General features: G+C 39.7%; 2 protein-coding genes across 7 annotated transcripts; one reads left to right on the forward strand and one right to left on the reverse strand.

Annotated features, from left to right (window-relative positions):
- Window positions 1–874: 874 nt before the first annotated feature.
- Window positions 875–7,726, reverse strand: mocos (molybdenum cofactor sulfurase). 5 transcript variants are annotated; one of them, XM_026309950.1, is made up of 15 exons: window positions 7,348–7,726; window positions 7,174–7,263; window positions 7,023–7,089; window positions 6,271–6,915; window positions 6,093–6,169; window positions 5,755–5,954; window positions 5,529–5,645; window positions 5,054–5,437; window positions 4,796–4,958; window positions 4,594–4,681; window positions 4,075–4,199; window positions 1,904–2,000; window positions 1,616–1,757; window positions 1,414–1,518; window positions 875–1,263 (listed from the first exon to the last, which is right to left on the reverse strand). In XM_026309950.1, the coding sequence occupies exons 1-15, from the start codon at window positions 7,457–7,459 to the stop codon at window positions 1,159–1,161; spliced, it is 2,517 nt and encodes an 838-aa protein (XP_026165735.1). In that variant the 5' UTR covers window positions 7,460–7,726; the 3' UTR covers window positions 875–1,158. The 5 variants fall into 5 exon arrangements, 4 of the variants coding, with proteins under 4 accessions (XP_026165735.1, XP_026165737.1, XP_026165736.1 ...); XM_026309952.1 differs by having other exon boundaries at window positions 6,271–6,835; window positions 7,348–7,397; XM_026309951.1 differs by lacking the exon at window positions 7,174–7,263.
- A 1,755-nt stretch (window positions 7,727–9,481) lies between these two features.
- Window positions 9,482–20,071, forward strand: LOC113131713 (poly(rC)-binding protein 3). 2 transcript variants are annotated; one of them, XM_026309285.1, is made up of 13 exons: window positions 9,482–9,921; window positions 12,819–12,924; window positions 13,111–13,134; window positions 13,235–13,267; window positions 13,369–13,485; window positions 13,699–13,830; window positions 14,252–14,380; window positions 15,321–15,410; window positions 16,022–16,063; window positions 16,454–16,529; window positions 17,464–17,516; window positions 18,298–18,467; window positions 19,748–20,071. In XM_026309285.1, exons 2-13 carry the CDS (start codon window positions 12,847–12,849, stop codon window positions 19,782–19,784), a joined length of 981 nt encoding a protein of 326 aa, XP_026165070.1. In that variant the 5' UTR covers window positions 9,482–9,921; window positions 12,819–12,846; the 3' UTR covers window positions 19,785–20,071. The 2 variants fall into 2 exon arrangements, with proteins under 2 accessions (XP_026165070.1, XP_026165071.1); XM_026309286.1 differs by lacking the exon at window positions 19,748–20,071 and adding an exon at window positions 18,803–19,198.
- Window positions 20,072–20,228: the final 157 nt, after the last annotated feature.

Raw genomic sequence — 20,228 nt, forward strand, 5'->3', positions numbered from 1 at the left:
ATATTAATGGTTTTTCATTTATCAGTTAACGTCATACAAAGTGCAGTAAAGAGAACCAAACCTAAATCTAATCAATATTTGCAGCTCTTCCCTTTGCCCTTAAACCAGCAGCAGTTTTCTCTGGTTTGACCTGCTGCATCTGCTACAGGACTCCTGGTTCTTCTTGCCTTTGAAAATTGTTCTTCATAAACTCTAGTGGGTTCTTTATGGGATTGTCATCCTGGAATGAGTCACCCACCTGATGGTGTTGTGTAATAACCTAAAACATCTAAAGTGCCTAAAACTTCTGCAATTCACAAAATTCTGTTTATTTCAAAAAATGAAATGTCCATAGTACAAATGATTAACTTCACAGGCGGCCGTACCAGTGTAAGACTTTGCACCAGTCAGAGGTGGAGAGAGGTAGCATATCTCAGAAAAATCTGAGTAAATCAGTCACTGAATGATTTGATGAAAATGATGTGAATCACAGATCACAAATCATCAGATCCCAACAGTTCTTGAATAAGAGATTCTCAAATGGTAAGACTGTTCTATCCATCAACATCAACAAAATACCAAATGCAAAGAACAAAACAAAGAGGCTTAATAGGAAGTACCTTCTCTTAATTTCTATTTATCTACACATTACAACCAGCTTTTGTGTGCAAGCCCTGGTACTGATTCAATCTGTGCATACTTTATTACATATCATTTCTACACACCATTTGACACATTGATACACACAAACTAGCAAACATGCTATTCACAGTAGCCTGCTCGTTCTATAACTGAAATTATTCATCTTTTTGGCATAAATTCTAATCTCCCAGAAGAAGAATTGTTTGGGAGAGTAGTACTAGTAAATTCAAGTTACAATTTTCACATGTAATTATTACTTCATATCTACTGTACTTTATTTAAGACAATTTTAGAACCTTTGGAAAAAAGGGAAAAACAAAACAAAACCATGTATTTCCCATCAAAATTTCTTCAGACAGAATAAAACCTGAAGGCCTCTCTAAAGAAGAAGACACTTGAGAGAAAAAAAGCCACCAGCAATACACAGGCAAAGAGAAGAACAGCATCTACAGAAACCCCTACAGTGTCTGACAGGTAATCCTCCTTAGGACTTGCCAAAATGACCTCTTAGGAGAGTGAACGCTGCAGATGACCACTTTAAGATTTCTGTGACTCTGGCTGAACAAGGGAACCAACAGAGAGAACACTGCCTGGAGAGGAGCCCTCTGGTAGCTGATGTGCCAGGTACAAACCAAAGGTCACCTAAAAATCCACAAAACAACAGGCAAGGTGACTGTTTTCTTCATGCACTCCACTCTCCCCCCTCTGCCTTTACCCCCCTGCCTCCTGACACACACACACACAGACACACACATATTATGTCTATATGAAGGAGCAATAACTGTTTCTGACCTTCCCAGTGCAGTAGGCAGACAGAGACATTAGTGGCTCTTTTGTTTTGGTCCCAGTGTCTTGGTCCACTCCAACCATCTGGCACCTTCCACACTGACCCGCAACCTTTGGGTTAATGATACCAGGGAGCACATCCATTTCTGAGAAATCCATTTTTAATGCATTTGAAGATTTCATCATTTATCTCAAAGTGTCAGCTCACCACGAATTGAGTGTTGCCAATAATCAAGTGTGACCAATTATCCTCCTCAAATGGTTCTACTCCAGCGATGACTAAATTGGCTCGGAAGCGGCTAATGACATTCTGTGTGTCAAGGAGCTGATCACCCTCAGAGTTATCCTGTCTGAGAAAAGGGAATGTGGAAATGGCATGTTATTTTGCCATCCTACGTAAATTATCTATTGTATTGTAAATGTATGAGGGTTGACGTATCCTGATGTTTTTCACTGGAGCATCTCATATTTTGAATAACACATAATGTGTTCAAACCTGCTCCTCATTAATTTCTGAATGAGCTCCACACTGGCATGGTTGATCATGAGATACTGAGCTTCATTCACCAGGGAGAGGGATGTGGAGGTGGCAACTAGAAGGAAAGACTTTGTATTACCCTCGTGATTTATTCCATTTGAAGAAAACACTCGGATCTCTGGTTTGAGCAACATGCATCCACATGCATGGTGAAAAATGTGTGGCCTCAGTGAATTTGTCAATATTGATCAAAAGGTGCACTTACAACTCAATATACGCGAATTATGATATAGATCCAATCTGTATCAATGGTTTTGTACAGCCAAATCAATGTCAACTTTTATGTTGCCTTGAAATGCTCAGAAATACATTTGAACATCTACAATTCAAATATAATTTTATAATGTGTTATAGCAATTATTCTGGAAATTCAATTGAGAAATTGTTTATAGATAAAATATCCAAATGGTAATTGTGTCATCTAATGAATGAACAACCTAAAAACCAAGATAATTTATGTTTGAATATATAATATATAATCCCATTAAAGCTGTGCCTTTACTGTATGCCTGGCATATCCGAACAGCCCTTGTGGACGATCTAATAAAATTGATATTACTTAGCTATGAATAATATAAAACTGAATATTGTTACAATATTTTTTCATTCCACTGTCACAGTTTTTACTACTGCTGTGTTGTATGGCAGAAAACTTCTCTTGTAGTATTCATCAATGGTATCAGCTGCTTCAGCTATGTTGAGCTAACTACTGCTACTGGGTTAACAACTTTTCTATTTGCTATTTTCTATTTTACTAATAGTTTTCATGCCTTCTTAATCACAACACGTGGTATTCAAGTGTGTAACAACATGTGGGGAATGTTCTGTCATTATTTAGATATTTTTTAATTAGTTAAGTTATTCACAATCTTTTTTTCCAAACAGGTGGAACATCTAGCCGAGGTTGGGAATCACTGGTATGTACCATTACATTACCCAACATCAAACTGAATTTCATCATTTTCTTATGCACAATAAACTGATGCTCTTAAAAGGAGTAGCTTGCAAAAGCAGAAATGAAAGATGAAATTTCTGTATTGAAATTTACCCAAAAATAAAAAAAGGGACAGTGAGGTCATAGCCATAACAGTGTATTTGCAAGAAATGTGGAATGTGTGCAAAGGCATGGGTTAGAAAATGGCCCAAGCTGACAAGAGCTTTTGAAAAGATCAACATCAAAAATTGTTTTGTGGCTAAAACAACACAAATTACAAAAGTAATGAGTGGAGCATGTTCAGTATCTCAAGAATGAAACCTGCTTGTTTCAGAGTGCAGGATTACTTGTTAGCTCCAGTGATATAGTCACAGCTCTGGATTTTATGAGGGCTGTGGATGGTTTTACACTGAAATTGCAGGGACAAGCAACCTGTTACTGGGCATTTAAAACAGTTTAATAAACAGGCTCTGTTTGACATCTGTTCACAGTTTCCATGTGGGAATGGATAAAAGCTGACAGAGGAGTAGTAATGAATTTGGATGGAAAATGTGTCACGATATAATGTTCCACAGCCAAAACAACAACAACAAAAAACTTTAATAGATGTACAAAGTCTCTTCATGATCATGTGTGGCTGATCAATAACAATGATTAAATCTTGCACTGACACAGTTTTACAGGGGTGAAGGACTGCCTGTTTACACTGTAGCCATCTCAAATATGTGTTTTGCATTAATTTAGCACATCTGGCCTATGTCCAATGGCTGGAGTCTTTTATGGAAAGAGAAAATGTTACAAATAAAAGAACCAGAATAAGCATTCCAGCACTCTTAACCTGTGCAGCAGGCAAACAGCATGACGTTTCATTTCATTCTACCTGTGGAGCTAAATATGTGCCTCATTTAGCATTATCGCAGCTACTAGTTGCTGCTTCTCACTTGAATATGCACTCTGTTACCTGCCAGAGTGATCTATCAAAAGTGACATGTTGTTAAAAAAAGGTATGCAGAGCAAGGATGTGTGTGTCACATAGAAATTCACTTCTCAACAGTACTTTCATAGGTTTCCAGAAAGCTGCTGTATTTCTAAGTAGTAAAAATGTCACTTTGTGAGCTATTATGTGGAAATGTCTATAAATTCAAGGTAAAGAAAGAAGAGCCAAGCAGAGCAGGTAAAATGTTCATAAAAATACCTCCTCTAGGCCCCTTCTTCATATCTCGGGTGAAATCAGGATTTTGTCTTATCAAGCGGCATGGCTGTCCAAGGAAGTTTGAAAGCCATGATGCAGCTTCATCCCCACAGTCGACAGTCTCCACCCTGAGGGAAGGAGGAGTATTATATTCAGGAGACCCCGAGGGAAATCTCCATAGTTTGATGTTGCTTACTATTTGGTGCGACATCTAATCCAAGAAGCACTGGATGAATACCTTTTTTTTTTTTTAAACTTATGACTCATCATGCGGGTATCTGTCAGAGGAGATTAATATCATATCTTGCTCATTGTTTGTTTTTCCCCATAAAAAATGGTAAATAACAGGGATTTATATGAAACTAAGAAGGGAGGCCTCATAATGCCATCCAGTGTAGAAAGCTGGTGTCAAGAACAATGGAGTAAGAGAATGCACTGATATGAGCGAAAAATATGGAACAAATGATATGTCAGTATTTCCTGCAGCTGGTGCATTCAGATGTTTTAACATTGCCAGCTCACCTGTCATTGCAAACTTTAGTCTGACACACCCGGTAGCTTGTGTTCATTTGATTGTTGTTTTCTAAGGGAACTGAAATGCTATCCATCCCTGCCGGGCAATGGGGAAAAAATATAGAAATTTATAGCAGAAAATCCAAGTGACTGAAACCGCTTTGTTAAGCAGTGTATTTATTTTCAGAGAGCCAATGACAGACTGGCCGACCTGATGCCTGCAGGAGCAATTTGTTTGAAGTCAGGTGGACTTGTGGGCGAATCAGGCATAAACGTGTCTCTCTCTTCTGACTCAAGCACACGCCGTTTCCATTCACCACCATCCAGCCTCTGTCATACAGCAGACCCAGAGGTCCCACTGGCCAGTCGTGGACCTGAATGAAGAGCAGCAGAGTCAGATCGAAACAGAGATAGAATAAACAGACATGGCAGACAGAAAAATGATAGAAAGGTTAAGTTGTCCTCACACCTCATATGCTCCACATGATTTGATGGGATATATGTAGATGTTAGTAAGAGTATAAGCCTCCCTGTGGCTGTTTAAGTCTCTCTGTCCAAGTCCTTTCAGTGATGGTTCTGTAGGCTTCTCCTTCTCATCAACATTATATATTTTTTCATTAGTAAATTTGATTGGAGGATTTAGATTAAAGCTCTGGGTTCCTGTTGTAGCCATTTTCAGTTTCTCTAGTCTCTCTTGGTCCACTGTGATTGGTTTCTCTACAAAGCACTCAGCAACAAACTTTAGAAACTTTTGACAGTCTTCAAATGTTGACATGTAGCCAAAGGATATGCGAACAGATCCGGTCGGCTGGCCGTCCACCAGGTCGATGCTGTCTCCGCAGACGTGGCCAGCCTTGAGGAGAGAGAAAAAAAAAACATGTTTTATTCTACCTACACATGCCCTAAACAGATTTTGACATTTTTCCTATTCCTTGATCTCCCACCTGCAGGTTTCTCTTCATTTGCTGATTGGTGATCCCTAGGAAGGACTGACAGGCCCCAGTGTTGCAGAAGCACCCTGTACGCAGGTGAATATTGTACAGACTGGCCATTCTGTCCACCTGAGGGCAACAGAGGAACTCTTTTAGTATTTACAAGTGTTGCCTGTAGATAAACATGCAGTAATTACACCATTAAAAAACAGAAATAAATACTTTTTATTGAATGCACCTGAGAATACCCAATCATCTGTCCAAGAGAATCCACAAGATTGAAATTTAGGATTGCACCCTGTGTGCTTGGACTCTCAAACTGGCCTTCATTGTATATCTGAGCCACTGGTTGCCTGTTGCCATGGCAAAGACTTGACAGCAGCATGTAAGTGTAACGTGCCAAGCCAAATGTGTGCTGTTGGATGTTGTTCATGCCCCCTGAAGGAAAAAAGGGATAATGACGGAGATGCTGTCAATGTCGACCTGAAGCAGATTACAAACAACTGGCATAAGCACTGTGACTCTGCTTTTGAGGGTCTTAATGTTTCTCTGAATCAATGTGCTCTGTTTTGGTACCTGTGATCCTGTAAAGAGCTTCAAAACTATGATTCAGAGCAATGATGTCCAAGAAAGAGACAGTCCCATCTTCAAATCTGTATGAGGGAAAAACACTGTTTTTTAGAATAAGGATGCAGGAGCCACAGAGCAACTAAAGTGAAAATCTAGGATTTGGCAGGCTTGTACAATACTTCACCTGTCAGAAATGTTTGCCGCCTGCACATAATAATCTTCTCCGGAAAGGTAAGCTGCTGCTGTGCCTCCTCCAAAATAAGTCTTTTTTAGCATGTCTGCTGCATCGTTACGAACAAGAAGGGCCCCCAGCCCTGTAGGGAAGCCAAACATCTTGTAGAAGGAGATGGGAATGAAATCAGCAGGGCAGTCCTGTAGGTTTAGAGGGGAGCAACTGACATGAGAGGCTGCATCGAGCAGCACAAACCAGCGGCCCTGGTGGTCACACGCTGGGTAAAGGTGTCTCATCTGAATGCCTTTCACATGGCTGAGGGGATACTTCCTCCCAGAGAAGTTGCTCTGTGCTGGGTAGCAAAACAAGTGTGGTGTCTGGTAAATAACATCTTCACCTTGAGCCTCCTCCTTCGCCCTGTTTACCACTTCCGACGGGGAGATACACAAGGCAACTACCCCACGCCCAGAAAGCAGTCCTCTTATGCCAACCACAGACGTGTGGCTGTCAGTGAAGTAACAGAAGAGACTCCCCGCTTCGCTCTCAGTCTGTGGCCTCCAGGGAAAGCTCTCAGCCACTAATTTAAGAGCAGCGGTACAACCAGAAGTGAAAATCACGGAGTACTCCTGAGGGGTAGCATTAAAGTGCTGCAGTACCCTGTTAAGAAAATGTGATGTTTTTTTATTCATTTAAAAAGCAGGGTAGTACCTAAGGAGTCACAGGGGTCCAGTAAAAAGCACTCTGAGAACATGAACACACTTCACCTGTATCTAACCCTCTCCACGGTGTCATGTGTCAATCTGCTGCTGGGGCTGTGGCTGTGAGGATTTCCTATTGGGGAAAACAACAGTTCATACTTTGAATACTGGGGCTAAATAAAATAAGATAACACACTTTTAGTATTTTAGTATTTACCGTAAACATTCCTGGAAATGTCCTGGCAGTAATCCCTGACCAGAGACTCAGGGTACAGGGTAGCTGCTGCATGATCCAGATATGTTAGTCCTGTTTGCAGAGGGAGAGCAGCCACAGGCGGTCAGACACAGACCTGTCCTGTCACTGCTGCACATGACTGAGCACAATCTTTACCTTTAATCCGCGTAAACTCCTGGTCCACCGCGTCCTGTAAGTTTCCCCCATAACCGTAGTGACTCCAAACCTGCTGAAAAGTTTCGAGAGTGCAAAGCTGCTGGAAGTCCATCGTTGCGAGCCAAGGAGAGCTACAGTCCACACCGGAGAGCTGCTCTCACTGCAGACATGTCAACACCAACTTTCATGTTCCTGGGTCGAAGTCCGGTGACGTATTACGTCAGTGTGACGTCTCTTTGGAGTCGCCACTGTTAACGGAACAAAGACACACCATGACAGGTCACTGTACATATATAACCGTGTGTGAGTTACAACCTGTCACTACAACCTTCAGCTTTTAGCGGAGAGCACACTGAGCGGGAAGAAAACAGCAAAGCATGTCGGTCTACGCCCAGTAACTCCAGTGCGATCACGTGACCAGCTTTTTTGAACCCCGCCCCCAAATTATCAATCAACAGTAATGACCATAATCGACACCACATCCATGAGGAGGGGTTATTCTATTAGGGTTAGGATGGTGTGCCTAAGTAACTGCTAAAGGAGTGTTTATGGACATGTCAATGTTTTTCACACACAGAACTAATTATGTGTAAAAAGCATTTTGTTTTGTACAATAATATTTATATCTATATACTTCTAATACATGTTGGTTGAATATACATGACTACTATATACATGATTTACTCATCATGAAAACGTTATTTGACATATGCTGTTATTTTAAGCAGCCTGACATAAAAAATATACTGTTCAGAACTTGCAGGGTTTAACCAATCAGGTAAGGGATGAAATCACACAGGCAGGAAATATAAGCACAGGAATAAGCAAATGCTATTTCATCCGTCTTCACCCCTGTTCCCAACCTAAACCAAAGACATAAATAATGAAGAACAGATACTCTTACTTCACAGACGTACCTTCATCTTTCAGTTCTCCTTTAATCATGGAACAAAATACAAATTGTTTGGAAATCTTGAGAAGTAAATGTAGGTGACTTGCTGTCTTCAGATGTCTGATAGACATCAAAGTCAAGCACAGGGTTTGATGAAAGAACAGTGTCAATATTATATCCATCCTTTATGGGAGAGAGATTGCAACTACAACTCCTTCCCCTCATTTGTTTCTGGCTGTGCCTGCCAAGACAGTTAAAATCTACTGTGCTTTCTGTAACTGTAACTGATTACAACAGCAAGTCTCAGTAATCACCTCCCAGTAATCCCACATAATCCCTGACTCTTTAATCTCATTGGCACACAAGGAACATGAAGGAGATGGAAATTAGTCACAAGTGATTGGCATGAAATGCCTGATCATCTTCTGGTCTCTGAAAGGATAGAAGCAACTGTCCCATACTTTGTCAGATGCCATGCCCTCGACAGCGTCGATAGCTTTGTTTTAGCTCGGGCTTCTGTTTGGAGTTTGAACACAAGAAGGCACATTAATGTACCAGCTTTATAATAGTTTTCTGGACTTTTATTGACATTTGTTGCTTAACCTATAATTTGTGCCTAACCTAGATTTAACTCTGAAAGAATAACAAGATACCCACACTTCCAATGGTTATCCTTATCTTTCTGTTCTCATGGGGGCATTCAGGCTGTTTAACCAGAGAAATAAAACTCTGAAGTTGTCCTGAAATCCCAGTGGAGAAGTGATTTTAGTGTGGCCTGTTTAGATGTCTGATAGATGGCCATGAGGCTCACAGCAGCCATCATTGTCAGTGCAACACACTGAATAGTAATTAAATATGCCACTTATGCTTCACTGATTCATTTCCTTCACAATTCTGAAGCTCAGCTCAACATTTTTCTGTGGAGAAGGGCTGTATTGTATCCAGTATGGCCTCATTACAAGGGCAGAGGGGCTTGTTGTGGGGGAGGGCAGAGGCAGTAAGGGGGGAGAAGCACCCCATGAAGACATTGTGCTTAACATCACTAAATACCTCAAACGCCATATTGTCCTTCCCAGCCTTCAATTAGTCGGGTTCCTTGTACAAAGCACTGATTTCATACAGGGAGATTTATTTTTAGAGAAAATCCAGCCCTGTGCAGGCAGGAAGCGCTCTGAAAATCTAATGAAGAACACAGCAGTCATGCAGAGCTGTTAGTTACAGACCAACATTGGTTAACAAAGCTTCTCTTCAGTGTGTCTGTGCATTTTTGATGACTGCAAAAGGCTAGATTTTTCTATTTTTTGTTGTGGAGGCAGTAACTGTAGCCTGCTCACTTTGTGCCGGACAGTGTCCAGCCTAAAAGCGTCCTTGCCCTGCCTTCAGGCCTGTTCAGATTGTGGATCTTTGTGCAGAGGAACGTCTCTTTGGTGGCTGTGACAGGGAGAATTAGACAAGGGATACGGGTTCACTTGCCCTGCGTAGGGGCTTATCTAGGGCTAAGCTGAGGGACTAATAGCAAAGCCAGCCTCTGCTCCAGCCGGTCTGAGGGCACAGGGAGCCATCTGTCCACTCTGTGGAAAACTGACAACAAAGAGGACAAACACTGAACATGGACCACCAACTAAAAGACTGTCCATTTCAGAGATACCAGAATTAAAGAAGAGGAGCATTGTTTATATAAGGTCAGTACTTTATATGAATCATTCTTGTTGCATTGCAGGCCTTTTACTGAGCCAGAGTGAAATGGGTCAGACTGTTCAGGTTCTGCTGGTACTGTAACAGTGTTCTAGATGACAGTACTGTTGGGGTTTAGCCATATAGAAATTTGAAGTTGAAGCACTTCTTCTGAACTTTTAATCCAGTCTTCTTCTTAGCTTCTGTGCTTTTAAAGGGAATTAAAGAATGTGAGGCTTTGTTTTAATACACTTCTCCTGACTTCTAGTAGGTTGAGTTATTTTGAGCTGGTTGTTTTTCTGTTCTCTGCTATGTTGTAAATGCATTTATTGTACTCTCAACCTCAGAGATAGTTTGAGCTCGAATTATTATTATCACATTAAACCAGACATGTGATAAGTCTCCAGCACTGTAACCCTTGTGTTGAGGGAGGAATTCCATGCTATAAAACCCCATGCTTATAGTCTGATATGTGGTGGCTCACAAATCATTATAAATAGAACATTAGTGTAGATATTCAAGTTGTGATTAGCATTTTTTTTTAGTAGAATTCTTTTATTATGATAATGGAATAATATTTGCATGCATTCTTTAAAAATGTAGGGACAATTGTTTAAATTACTGGTAGTTTAAAAGCTTTGTTCCTAAAGCACAATTGTATATAATAATCTTGTAAGATAAATACAGTAATCTTTTTCATTACAGATTTCTAAACGTTTAACATTTGTTTTGCCCTTAAATTTTAATATATTTTCAGATGAAACCCTTAATGTAATCCACTTATACATTATTCTCCAATTCCCTCAAGGATTAATGACTTGTTTTTTTTTTTTTTTTTATTGTCTGAAGCAGATTTCTGCCTGTCAGGGCTCTGGGAGCTGAGTTCCTGTAAATTATCTGTTTTCCCATGTATCCTCTGTGGGTGCTGTTGTGCACCAGTGTTTTGTTCGGAAGTCTTGAGTGGGTGCTGACGTGCTAGAGGTGACAGAAATAGGTCAAAAGGGTCTTAGCATTAACAAAACAAATCCCAGCCTATAGGATTATAGACAGAGATGTTGCTGTGTATTTTGATGTATTTGCTGTAACTTTATAATGATACACAGAGAGAACAGTGTAAGTCATGTTAAAGGTAAAACTCCAGGTGTTCACGTTATTGCTTGGATCAGGTTCTTTAGCACAGTCTGGTATTGTCAACGTGGGGATGTGCTAGATCTTATTTTAAGCTTGTCTGGGTTCCTGGAAAATGGTGTTTTAGTTGTCCATTATCATGCTGGTATTTCACTTGATAATTACTCACACGTGTATTATCATCATTATGACTTTTGATCTCTTTATAGGTGTGGAATGGCAGCAGAGAGTTCTGCATTTATTAGTTTTTGTGAGTGTCTAAGCAGGGATCTTGAGTTTATTAAAGGAATAGTTCCAGATTTTTCCAGATTTTTTAAAAATGTGTTTGTTTGTTTTTGAGTTAGATGACTAAAATTATATCACTCTTAAAATTGTCTTAGACATGATGCTACAGCCAGCACCCAGTTAACGTAGCACACTGGACACGAGCGGGAACATTTAGCTGGGTTGAGTCCATTGCTAACAAAATCCATGGCTGGGTGCAGTAAATCCTCAAGTGTTCATTGGTTACTTGGCCGCTTGTCAGTTAAGAAATAGACTGGCACATACTCCCATAAAAAACCCTGTAAAACCACTATATGTGTCCTACCCTGCTTTTAAAACTATACTTTTTTTGCTTTAAGAATATCATAAACATTGGATTAACTGGAAACACCCCATGCACCTTCGCCAATAGCGTGATGCCATGCTCCCTGCTCCTCATCACCAAGGTCTTAAAAAGTAAATCTTCCATTTGCATGAAGCCAACAGGTTTTAACTGAAGATCCACATGTGAATGCTTGCTCACTTAGTCCAAGATCCAAGCAGTCTTTTGTTAAATGCCCTTTTTCATCTACTTTATTTTTTATAAATTACAGCTTCTTCAATTGAATTATTTTTTAAATATACAGTGTGTGACAAACACAGACTTATCGAGTTTAGTTTTACAAGATGATCTAATAAACAAGGTGAACTCTGACCTTTATAGACTCAAAACCTTCAAACGGTGCAATAAGCTGCCTACGCTGCTTTATTTGTTCTACAAATGCACTGAATAGGATAAAGGGCCACAACAGGGCTGACACTGTTTGCTGTTAGTGTGATATTAAGAGACAGTCACACGCACATCACTTGATCCTCAGGCCTCTGCGGCACAAGTGGCATCCTTTGTATCTTGTCTTATCTGAGGGAGTCACACAACTTTTATTTAGCTGGAACTAAAGACATAGTCCCATGTGAAGATTGCACCGAATGATAGGCTTATCTCCCACCCCCCCACATCTACGCGAAGATAAGCAACAGTGGTCCAAAAGTCTTCAGGGAATACAAGGCCCCCGATTAATTCTTAAAGGGAAATTGGCTACTTTTAGCAGCATAAAAGTCACTGTTGCTACTTTGGAGCATTTTTCCAGTAACTTTACATTTTCTGTAGTTAAAGTAATGATGCATAACATTTTCAAATAGAGATCTATTTTATTTCGGCTGTAGGGTGATTTACAATGAAGTTCATGAAAGCTTTTACATTAGCTGTATCTATTAGCTTTTTGCCAGGAAAATGTTTTTGCACACAGGAAATTGATAGATTACACATTTGGCTAAACAGACACAGAAAAGACTGGGGTTTACTGAAAATTGAGGCTAATCAGAATTAGGTAGTGTCTCACCGGTTTGTCTTCAGAGTAGTACTGTTCAAAATAATAACTGCCTCTTTAACTTTAGAGATAATTTCCTAAACCACAAGAAACAAAGCACTTGTTTTACACAGGACCTGTCTTTGACAATTTCTTTGTTTTCGCAGAGTCTTTGTAGCTTAGAAAACACAAAGAATGTCTGACAGGGAAGAAATGGCTTCAGATGGGAGTCTGAATGTTACGCTGACGCTGAGACTGCTGATGCATGGAAAGGTAATCGGCAGCTGAGGAAATAGTTTGAATAATTTAATGTATTTTTGTAGTAACAGCCTAATGGCCTGGTAATGGCATGTCATTGCTTTTAAAGGGATTACATCCTGCTGCAAAATATGAAAACCTGTTAAGAGAGAATCTTATGTGTGTCCACTTGCTCAAGCATTGTTATCTTTTCATTCACAGGAAGTTGGCAGCATAATTGGAAAGGTACATTTGTTTTACAATCAATTAACATTTATTAATTTATTGTTGGTTTTCCTTATAAAACTAATCAAACCTCCTGTATTACAATTTCTTACCCTTCCAGAAAGGAGAAACAGTAAAGAAAATGAGAGAAGAGGTGAGAATTTATCTTGGCATCCCTAATGTGGAAAAACATGTAATCTGCCACATCACTTAAGACCACCCCAAGCTGAAACAGTTGTTGATTTGTGCTTCCAGAGTGGCGCTCGTATCAACATATCGGAGGGATCGTCTCCAGAGAGAATAGTAACCATCACAGGACCTACAGAGGCCATCTTCAGAGCTTTCTCCATGATCTCACAGAAGTTTGAGGAGGTACAGCAAAAAGAATGTGCAACAAACTCCTCTGCAATTTTCCACATATCTGTGTACATAAAATGTTATTATTTCTAATGTTAAGAAATGTTCTTAATGACTTAAAAGTCTGAAGGACACCGAATGCTCCTTTTCTGTTCTCGCGAAATAGAAAAGACATCAAATAAAGCAGTTAGTGCTAAAAAAAAAGCATATTTCTGTTCTCTCCCTCAGGATATTACCACAGCAATGACAAACAGTAACGTGACAAGCAAGCCCCCTGTGACACTTCGTCTGGTTTTCCCAGGGAGCCAGTGTGGCTCATTGATTGGCAAAGGAGGCTCAAAGATCAAAGAGATCAGAGAGGTAGCAACCCTTTTCCTTTTTATTTTCTATCAGGAAGTAGTTTTTCTACACCCAAACAGGGACAGAAGTCCTGCACCCTGGTGCTCTGACACCTAAAGTATCAAATACTCCAGCCAAACTTTTCTTGTTAACTCTCTGCCATAAAATGTGTGTATTTCTTTGGTTGCCGCTCATAAAAACACACTGATTATGCCTGTGAAGATCGGCAGAGGCTGAATACTCATTCTGAATGGACAATATTTGTGTACGCCTCCTCAAATATTGGAGCACACATTGCTATTTGGCTTGCAGCTGCTCCCTGCATGTCAAAATGTGGTTGGGTAATTTGCTGGTGCTTGAAACAGCATTTCAATTTGGGTGATGGTGTGCTCTTTTCAGCAATAAATAGCTTTTGTTTCTTCTGTTGTCTGCCGATGTTAAGACCACAGGAGCTCAGGTTCAGGTGGCAGGAGACATGCTGCCGGACTCCACAGAGAGGGCTGTCACAATCTCCGGCACTCCACAGGCCATCACTCAGTGTGTAAGACACATCTGCTCTGTCATGCTGGAGGTAAGTGCCGTCAGACAGCAGATGATCTTCACGTTCAACAGCTCTAGTTAGATGATACGTAAGTCACATTTGTTTAGAGGCACATTTATTTTCAGTCTGAGCGATGTATTGTTCCTGTAATAACAATGGTTTGCAGTCAGGTCGCAGTGGCTGGATTTTCTGTCTGAATATTGTTTCTTATGATGGTTTATATCAGTGCTTTCGTGCCTGTTAACCATCTGGCAGGCTCCAAATATTTTCTTCTGAATACATCAAAAACTAAATGTTATTCAGCAGCATCATTTATAAACATGCATATATTGCTACCATACTGAACCATCAAGCATCACCTTCCAACTAATTATCCATTGTTTTACATGAACAGACTCTCTATTACTGTACATGACATTTTTCAGTTTAATCTGTCACTATCACTTTAAGTATTTCAACTGTTTAGCAGCTGGTTTAAATTTATTTAAATTGTCTTTAGTTATTTTAGCTATTATTTATTTTATATATGTTTATTTTATATTTATTTGTACTTCAAAACTGTTGACCATTACTATTGCTTTTAGCTAGTTATTCTAAATTTTCTGTTCAAGAATTATGTTACTCGTTTGCAATACTGACTGGCTGCTTATTTCTACCAACACATAAATGTTTATTTGTTTTAAAATAATAATTTCTGTGTTTTTTTATAATACATTAATTATCAATCAATTTTCTCTTTTTTTCTATTACTGCAGCTTATACAATACATACCAAATTCTTTCTTTTCAGGTTATTCAATTATATAAATTATATTGGTGCAAACTCTCAACTGAACGAATGGGGTAAAAATGTATAGCAGGGGATATTAAAAAGCACATGAAATTTCTCAGAGCTAGCAAAAGTTCTTTTCTCAGGCTGAGCAGCTTTTACATTTTTTCTGCCTTTTTGGTTTGCATGACTGTGTCTCTAGTCTCCACCAAAAGGAGCGACTATTCCCTACCGTCCCAAGGTCATACCTGCAGGAGCTCATGCAGTATTAGCACCGCAGCACTCTGCACAAGTAAGTAACCACATAGAGGTTATTTAGTTGCGGTTTGAACCACTTTGTAAAAGACATAACGATTGAACACCCTCTTTAGTCTGTGGGCTCTCAGTTACACTAGTCATTAAACATATTTTCACCACTAGAGGGACACATCTGTGTAATTATGCAGCAATAAGCTCTTCATTTTGTAATGCTGTAAGCAGAAAGATGAGGTAATGACCATAGTGAAAGGATGCAGCCTAACTGTAATGTGTCAGATATGAATAAGACCTGTTTATGTTAATATTCCCTCTGCAATGTAAAACCTCAAAGATGTCGTGACTAAAGCTCATGTTTTCCATGAGCTGGCTAGCTGCTGTCCTGTATTTGTCTGTTCTGACCTACCAGACATCTGTTTATGTTACTGCATTTCTGGCCATGGTCAAAGAGGGTGAAGACAGCAAATGACATTTAGATGAAATTCCATCCAATCTATACACATTAGAGCTATAGAAAAGGAGAAGAGGATGGATATCCAGAGGTTACAGCTGTCACACTCTGTGATGATTTCATATTTCAAGTGACATGTTTGAACATGTGTGCAGCTCCTAGCCACATAACCACATCTCATCTCCTTTTCCTCCCAGGCTTTTGCAATTCCAGGGCAGTATGCTTTTACACATCAAGATGTAAGTATATGCTCAGTTGACTAACATCCACCCTAATGACCCACTCAATGCCCATTCCTTTACAAGCCACCACTATTCCCTCTGTGTACCCTCTACTGCAAAGATGAATAATCAATAATCCTGTTAATAATCTGTTGACATTACTAATATTAACACAGTAGCAGCATGCATTGATTGAAATGAAATTAATGATCTTAAGAGTTCATGATCAGTTATACCCTCATAGCCAGAGATGTGACTGTATTTTTCTTTCTGAAGGAAATGAATCTCTTCACACTGACACCATCTGTGATGTTTGTGAACTTCAGATTGGCTCTGTATTGTAGCTGTCAGCTCCTCTGAAATAATCCAGTTTGATTGGTTAGCTCTAACTTCCTTCCTACCCTGCAGTTGACCAAGCTTCACCAGTTGGCTATGCAGCATATCCCCCTCCCTTCCCTTGGGCAGAGCAACCCTACCTTCCCTGGTACGTACCCACGGCTCCCCGGGGAAGTCCATGTATCCCTCTGTCTTCACTCCTCTTCATATCACACCATCAAAACACCCATCACTTCAGAGAGGATCAAGGATGTCTTCATTCTCTAAGAGTTCACAGGTTTTTTGTAGAAGGTGGCTTTACACATCTAACAAAAATAACATGTTATGCTTGGCATTGGTATTTTCATCTATTTGTATTCTACTAAGAATACTAAGTACAAAACTTAAGTTTTAGGTTACGCCACCAAACTAGTTTATCAGCAATAAAACAATCAAAGTTCACTGAAATATTTATAATCCAAAAGTGTGTGTGACAAACTGAAGCAGACAGCGTGAAATACAAAATAAAAAGAGAGTTCTCTGAGAGGGAAATGTGGAAAATGACCAAAAATATTTACAGTTCAGTAAATATTTAACCATTTCTCACAAATTCTCATATCCTCCCAAAATTTCAGCTACATATGCCAGATCTCCCTCTCTAAAAAAACAAAAAAAAAAACAAAAAAAAAACAAAAAAAATCCTAATCACTCGACCCCATCCTTCACCTCTGCAACATTTCTCCTCCAAATCTAACATTGTCTTGGCCAGACCATCCCTGACCTCAACCACCCCATGTACTCATATACTTTGCCAAAACTAACAAAACATTACAGCATTTTTATTATATAGCAGGTCTGATCTTATTGAACTTATGAAACATACTCATGTTTAGAAAAAATGTATTATTTTATTGTAACAATTAATATATACACAAAGAACGGGTGCTGAGAATATATATAGACTACATATAAGCATATACAGTATAAAGCATTTTCATGTAGCTATTTTAGCAATGTAGCCAAAGTAGGGCAACTTGTCATGCCATGAAAGTGGAAGCCATTAGCGCCATGCTGTTGTTAGCGTTCCTTGTCCTACTTTGCAGGATTGGATTCAACTGCCCCCACAAGTTCACAGGAGCTGGCAATACCTAACGATGTAAGTGGCACATTGTTTGTGTTCTTGCAGCACTAAAGATTGCACTGATAATCTTCCCACTAGTGACTTCATTAACACTTTTGCATGACAGCTATAATGAGGAACACAAGTCTGTCACTTCTGTCAAGTAATTTATTATTTGTCTTTTTGTTGGCTAACATAAATTATTGTACAAATTCACAGCACACTGTGGCCCTCAAGAAATATATCAGTAGGCCATCAATAGAAAAATATATCTAAGGCATTACAGCAGTCGATTAGCTTTGATTTAGATCTAGGTTTAGATCTACAGTATAATTATTGAGGCATAGGATAACAGATAGGAAGAGATAGGAAAACAGATTTCTTACTGAAATTGTTTTATATTGCTATACTGCACTGCTTAAGCTGTATAGAAAAATCAAGTCTAAACACTGACTAAATAAATGAGTTATAATGTGTTAGTGAGGGAAAAGTGGTACCAATCTCAGCTAACTCTGGGTGTGTAGGTGAATAAATAGCCAAGTGTCTATTTCTTTAAAACAACAGAACAAAGGGGTATAATGACAACATATAGTATTGTCTGCTTCCACTCATTTGATCCTACAGTTACTGTATAGTGTTTTGGTAACGTGGGTACAATGCATCACAGCGATGTTTCCTCATTAAAAATTCGCCATGACACTGTGGTGCTGTCGCCATGGCAGTTGTTTCCAAATGCTGCTTTGAACTGTAATTCCTGAAAAGCATATAAACATGAGCTGGTTTGTTATTTACATGTTTCCACTCACTCCCCCTTTAGTTTATTGGCTGCATAATTGGAAGACAAGGCAGCAAGATCAATGAGATTCGCCAGGTCTCCGGAGCTCACATCAAAATAGCCAGTGCCACTGATGGCTCAGCCATGCGCCAAGTCACGATCACAGGCTCACCGGCCAGCATCAGCGTGGCCCAGTACCTCATCAACGCCAGGTAAGACATTACGCAGGGAAACCACGTCCAGCAAGGCTTCACATCAGAGCCTGATGATGAGACAGCCAAAACAGCAAGCTATTGTATGAGGGCAGAGTTATTGTGCTCAGGGTGAGGTTGGATTTGTTCCATCTCACTGCTCTATTCTCTTGATTGCATTAAAATCCTTATTGTCTCTGCTTTTTAACACATTCCTTCTTTGATTCTTATGTTTTCTCCTCTCTCTCACCTCCCTGCTCCTTTGTCTCACCCATTCTCCCCCGTTTATTTTTCACTCTCTTCTCTTAACCCCTCACCTCACATTCGACTCCCCCTCCAAACATCACGACCTGCAGCTTAGAGATGGCTAAATACACCATGCAGGCTGCTTCTTCTGCGACCTCAGTTGATCTCAACATGAGCTTCTCTCAGTCCACTCCCACTGCCTCCACTGCTGCTACCTCTATGGCCGTCCTGGCGGCCACCACCCCAGCCCCAACCACCATTAACGTCCACTCTCCCTCCACCTTACCAACTATCCAAAACGCACACTACGCCGTCCCTGTTTCCAGCCTGCTTGGCATGAAAACTCTTCCTGTCCTGGCTGTCCACCCAGCAGCTGCTTCAAGCCTAACACAGGGTTTATCCCCTTACACCGCAAAAATGCCAACCTCCGGCGTCAAAAAATCTGAGCGGCAGAAGTTTGCTCCTTATTGATGTCTGCTTTTTAAGTCTAGCCAAGACTTTGCAAGACATTATTCAAAGATGGCAAATTATTTAATCATAAGCATATATTCTAGATTTAAAAATAGCTTACGCCAGTGTGTAAGTTTTGCCAGTGTAGCACTCATAAATCAGGAAACTATTAGTAATGAACTGAAAGGATGGTAGTATCAAAAGATGTGCTCATTAATTAAAACATGCAGCAGAGGTGCATATTAACTCAGTATTATCTCGTGGACATGCATAACAATTAAAGTGGGTAACTCAGGCTTATATTAGAATTCTAGAAAATGATATTTTTCACATGCATTTATGTGACAGAGCTTTATATAAGGACCTACTCCAGGATATGTATTTTCCATAATGCATATTTTGACTTAGTTTTCTATCAGTGTAACTAGTTTACAATCAGATTTTGTTAGATAATACAAACTAGGATGATAGGACGTGGTGCTTTGTTAGCAGTAAGCTGTTCAAATGTTTGTGGTGTATAACAGGAGCCAGGGTGTTAAGTATGTTTTTTTTTAACAAGGATTGCTCCACTCTTCTGTCATATTCTCCTTTTTTTTTCACTATAGGCTCTCATCAGTGCTAACAGGCTTGGGTGTTCTGTAGTAGTGCTGCACTGTTGCAGTTCTGATGGGATTATCCTAAACCAACATTGGATTTTAGTGGATTTTACTCTACACAGTAATCCTGTAGAGCGGGACTGGCCTAACTAACTCATTTATTGTTTCTGTGCACTAGCTTGTTTCTTGTTTATTCTGCAGCCTAAGTGAGTGGAATGCTTTCAGCGTCAGAAATGGACACTGAGCAATTATGGTTATACAGTACATGTTTTATTCATGTATTTCTGGTGGGTCTACCCCCAAACAATGCAGGATTGTTATATTTGTTGATGAAATGACTTTGAAATAAACTGGAATTTTTATGAATGCAGATTGATGTTTTGTTTTAATTTTGTTGGTATAGAAATTTTTTGCTGATTATGCTGAGCCCTAAACATCTACTCTGAGGATTTATGCGTTGTTTACGTCTCAAGTGACTTTAAGCATTAAA

This window comes from Mastacembelus armatus, chromosome 15 (assembly GCF_900324485.2).
Source record: "Mastacembelus armatus chromosome 15, fMasArm1.2, whole genome shotgun sequence".
Lineage (NCBI taxonomy): Eukaryota > Metazoa > Chordata > Actinopteri > Synbranchiformes > Mastacembelidae > Mastacembelus > Mastacembelus armatus.